Source organism: Oncorhynchus kisutch, linkage group LG20 (assembly GCF_002021735.2).
Source record: "Oncorhynchus kisutch isolate 150728-3 linkage group LG20, Okis_V2, whole genome shotgun sequence".
Taxonomy (NCBI): domain Eukaryota; kingdom Metazoa; phylum Chordata; class Actinopteri; order Salmoniformes; family Salmonidae; genus Oncorhynchus; species Oncorhynchus kisutch.
Window position 1 is genome coordinate 52,166,668 of NC_034193.2, and position 5,023 is coordinate 52,171,690.

At 46.4% G+C, this 5,023-nt stretch overlaps 2 protein-coding genes across 2 annotated transcripts in view; both read left to right on the plus strand.

Moving 5' to 3' along the window:
• LOC116352993 (voltage-dependent P/Q-type calcium channel subunit alpha-1A) overlaps positions 1-396 on the plus strand; it is a gene marked incomplete at its 5' end in the record, with an annotated part of 68,136 nt that extends 67,740 nt beyond the window's left edge. Inside the window, 2 exons of the mRNA XM_031799136.1 lie at positions 1-102; positions 192-396. The exon at positions 1-102 is cut by the window's left edge and continues 36 nt beyond it. Of these exons, the coding sequence (XP_031654996.1) occupies positions 1-102; positions 192-396 (307 nt within the window). The remainder of the gene's footprint in view (positions 103-191) is intronic.
• A 178-nt stretch (positions 397-574) lies between these two features.
• LOC116353008 (voltage-dependent P/Q-type calcium channel subunit alpha-1A-like) lies at positions 575-2,134 on the plus strand. Its single transcript, XM_031799769.1, has 4 exons — positions 575-613; positions 898-1,062; positions 1,276-1,386; positions 1,834-2,134. Exons 1-4 carry the CDS (start codon positions 581-583, stop codon positions 1,945-1,947), a joined length of 423 nt encoding a protein of 140 aa, XP_031655629.1. The 5' UTR covers positions 575-580; the 3' UTR covers positions 1,948-2,134.
• Positions 2,135-5,023: the final 2,889 nt, after the last annotated feature.

Here is a 5,023-nt window from a genome sequence, read left to right on the forward strand (position 1 = left end):
AGCTGAGAAGCGGGAGTGGAAGAAGTACGATTTCCACTACGACAACGTGCCTTGGGCCCTGCTCACCCTCTTCACTGTGTCCACTGGAGAGGGCTGGCCGCAGTGCGTACCACACACACCCCCTCTTTTCTACACATGCCTCAATCTCAATCTCTATACTGTATACCCTAATCTCTGTCTCTCTCCCGCAGGGTGTTAAAGCATTCGGTAGATGCGACCTATGAGAATCAGGGTCCCAGTCCGGGCTACCGGATGGAGATGTCCATCTTTTACGTGGTGTACTTCGTTGTCTTCCCCTTCTTCTTCGTCAATATCTTTGTTGCTCTCATCATCATCACCTTCCAAGAACAGGGGGATAAGATGATGGAGGACTACAGTCTGGAAAGAATGAGGTGAGAGAGGGATGGAGGGTGGTAGGTAGGGAGGGGAGGGAGGGAGGGAGGGAGGGAGGGAGGGAGGGAGGGAGGGAGGGAGGAGGGAGGGAGGGAGGGAGGGAGGGAGGGAGGGAGGGAGAGAGGGAGAGAGGGAGAGGAGAGAGGGAGAGAGGACAGAGAGAGGACAGAGAGAGCAGGGAGATAAGATGATGGAGGACTACAGTCTGGAAAAGAATGAGGTGAGAGAGGGATGGAGGGAGAGAGAAAGAGATAAGATGAAGGATTACAGTGTGAAAATAATGAGGAGAGAAAGGGATGAGAGAGAGCCGGGGGAGCAGAGAAATGAGGGGGGATGGAGACAGGGAGAAAGGGGGGAGAAAAGAGCAGAGGGAACAATTATGTGTGTTTGTATATAAGGGAGGAGTTGTGTACAGCAGAAGACACATTTCCATCTGGTATGGATGAAGTATTGTTAATCTTCTTCTCCTTCCTCCTCCTCCTCCTCTGTCGTCCCCCCATCCAGAGAGGATGTATAGACTTTGCCATAAACGCCAAGCCCCTGACCCGCCACATGCCCAAGAACAAGCAGAGCTTCCAGTTCCGAATGTGGTCGTTTGTGGTGTCCCCACCGTTCGAGTACAGCATCATGGGTCTGATCGCACTCAATACTATAGTCCTTATGATGAAGGTGAGATCATATCGTCCTCCGACAGATGGCCTCATTCTAACGCAACGCTACCAGGAGCCATCTGTCTAGTAAATTGGGGAACTCATCCCCTTAGCATTTTATATTGTGTTCATCCACCTAACGCTTGTTCGTATTTCCTGAAAAACTTCTAATCTCAGGGTGAGATGAACCCCACATAACTGCTCATCCTCCTGTGTGTGTGTTTGTGTTCAGTATAATGGGGCGTCTGACACCTATGATAAAGTCCTGAAGAACATCAACATCGTCTTCACTACCCTCTTCTTCATGGAGTGTATTCTCAAGATCATCGCCTTCGGGGTTTTGGTGAGGCTAGACACACGCTGTCACGCGCCCATCCAGAGTGACCTGCTATATCTGCTAGAGCTTCTTATTCCAATTATTCATTTATAAGTCGGGTTATTTTAGTGGACACAACTGGAGCATGTTATCCTAGTTACTCTCTAAACGCGACTCGATTGGCTAATGCACCTCCATGGTAACAATAATGTGATTGGCTAGTGCATATTCCTTCCTGTCGCTGTCCTCCATTAGGAGCAATGTGATTGGTTACCACCCTGTCTCTCTGCACTGCTATTAGTTTATGTCTCTTGTTCCCCCCCCCCCCCGTCACCACGGTAACAATAATTTGATTGACTGGTGCGAAATTCATTCCTGTCCATGTCCAATGTCAGATAAATGTGATTGGTTACTTCTCTGTCTCTCTGCTCTCTGATTGGCTAAAATATGTCTTCTCTTCCTGTGCCCTAACAGAATTATTTTAAAGACGCTTGGAACATTTTTGATTTTGTCTCCGTGCTCGGAAGCTTCACTGATATCCTGGTGACAGAATTTTGGGTAAGTGCGTCTTGGGGCATAGTACTATAGGCTATGTGTGTGGTTTTAATTAGCAGTGGGATGGGAATTAGTAAGTATGTGGTGGTATGTACATGTGTCTACCACATACACACCTGTAAATGTCTACTACTGATCTATGATTTATTAATAAGATACTGGGTGTGGTGGTATGTACATGTGTCTACCACATACACACCTGTAAATGTCTACTACTGATCTATGATTTATTAATAAGATACTGGGTGTGGTGGTATGTACATGTGTCTACCACATACACACCTGTAAATGTCTACTACTGATCTATGATTTATAATAAGATACTGGGTGTGTCACAATACTCTCTCCTTTCTCCCGAAGTGTGCACTTGTTCACTTCCCTTCATGGATTTCATTGGTGGACACTCCCTTGAATTTATCCATACACAGATCTGATGCTTTTACTATTGTGGGGAATAGTGGGCTCGTGCTTCCTAGTAGGAGGAGCTAGAGGTTGTTGGGACACACCCACTGTCTTTACAATGAGCTGAAAGATATTATTTTGGTGGATAGTAGGTCAAATTGCCATCCAACCCAATGTTATGTGTGTGTTGTTGTGTTGTCAAGTCTTGTCTGTGTCTATTCCCACATATTTGTGTTTGTAATTGTGCTTCATCCTGTGTTGTATATGATAGATGTTTCGCTGTGTGTAGTAGGATGGCTAGTGGTAAGAATTCCTGATGTAGTTTACATGTTATGGCCACTTTTGTTTCAGACTCTCCCCGTAGTCACATTCTACAGCAGGTCCTACAGGATCTCACTGACTGTTTCAGACTCTCCCCGTAGTCACATTCTACAGCAGGTCCTACAGGATCTCACTGACTGTTTCAGACCTCTCCCCGTAGTCACATTCTACAGCAGGTCCTACAGGATCTCACTGACTGTTTCAGACTCTCCCCGTAGTCACATTCTACAGCAGGTCCTAGAGGATCTCACTGACTGTTTCAGACTCTCCCCGTAGTCACCTTCTACAGCAGGTCCTACAGCATCTCACTGACTGTTTCAGACTCTCCCCGTAGTCACATTCTACAGCAGGTCCTACGGATCTCACTGACTTTTTCAGACTCTCCCCGTAGTCACCTTCTACAGCAGGTCCTACACGCATCTCACTGACTGTTTCAGACTCTCCCCGTAGTCACATCCTACAGCAGGTCCTACAGGATCTCACTGACTGAATGCTTTACAGCTGGTTGTGTTAATTGGTGGAACCGTCCGTTTGCTAAGAAATGACTGCCAACAACCGACAAGTCTTTGTTTGTGCGACAGAAGTACAGCGTTTATGTACCGCAAACTGTTTGACCTCGATGCGTGTCGCTTCCCCAGTTCTCTCCACCTTGCTTCATCCAACACAACTACATCAATAACAACGACCGTGGGGCAGACGGTGGCGCTGTTTCCCCCTAATGCGGATTCCATCTGTAGATCTTTACCTAATGTCACCACGAGGATAGCCTGAAACAAAAACCACTAATATTGTGTTGTTGTTGACTGATGTTTTGGATGGAAGCAGATTCATGCCAAAAAAAACAAATATAAAATGTGTTTTTGAGCATGAATGTGCTTCCAAAGGTTCTGTGGCCTTGTAACTATAGAAAGACTACATTTCTATGGTTGTAACTATGTTGTAACTATGTTGTAACTATGTTGTAACTACCTTCATAATGATTCCTTTTCCTGTTCTATCTTTTTACATGCTTTCTTTAAAAACCAACCTCTCTGCTTTGTTGGCGTCCGACGCCCCCACTACTACTTCCTACTTATGATAAATCCATCCAATCGAAATGCACTATGAATCCCCTCCCATGTTGTCCCATGCAATCCATGACGCCGACTGTGTGGTGTGCTGTTGTGTGATGGTGTGCTGTTGCCGTGCCCCTAAAAAAAAACACCAAATCATCACCAAACCACCACCGACTCCTCTCGCTGACACTCACTGTATCCATCCTGCTCCCTCCTTCCTTCCATCCATCCTTCTACATCTACCTGCCACATGTAGGAGGTTGGTTTGTAATTTATCTCTCAGACCTACACGCATCCCCGTTGGCCAATGTGTGGCCCCGCCCTCCTCCTGACTTCCCTGACCCTTCACCCCCAACCTTCTGGGCTTAGCTGCTTTTAACCCCTGACCTCTGACCCAAGTGCATGCACTTCTGATTGGCGGTTGAATGGTGTGTGTGCCTGATGACTCCAGTGGGCTTCATCTCGGCAGCTTTTGAAAGATCCGCTCCTTCTGGCACACTATTGGTCAGTTCATGGATAAAGGGTACATACACACACATACAAATAGAATCACACAACCACGCACACACACACAATCATGGACACAAATGCACATGAATTGGTGACTGTTATGTTCTGCATAGATTTGTCACTCACACACACACGGACACTCACACATTGACCGTAGTGCTGCCAGAAGGACGTGTGAATGCTAGCCACGGCTTCTGTTCTGCTTGACCAGATAGAGGGATACTCTAACACTGGTCTGCATGCAGCTGTAGCATCTTACACTGACGCTGTACTCTTCAGCCCCTGCTAAACAGAAGGTAGTTGCAATAGTGTTGCCATGCCATTGCCTGCATTGAAGCTGGATCTGTCTGCATGCTATCTTCCTCTTTCTTGTCTTCCTCCTCGTCTTCCTCCCACTACTGCTTTGCATGCCAACCTGTGCCACACAACAGTAGTGCACCTCATCGCACAAGAGATTCTGAGGTTAGGGTAGACAGTAGAGTAGACAGTTCAGAATGCTGAACACCTCATGACCAATCTCAGCAATCACTTAGTGGCGAGGCGTGCCATCTTCCTGTGTGTGTGTGCGGTTGAGGAGTGCAGTGTGTGTTTTCGTCTGTCTGTTGGATGCCAGTACCTCCATACCTTGTGGCCTGCTTGCCCCCTAAGATCAGTGCATTTGGTTTTTATAGAAAATAATATACAACGTTCTACTTTTACGGATTGGATGATGACGTTTTTGATTTTTTCAAATATGATTTTCTCATTTCTCTTTCTCTCTTTTCGTTCATACTTTTTGTTTGCGTTGTGTGTTTCTTGGCTTCTAGTCAGGTCTGTTGTTT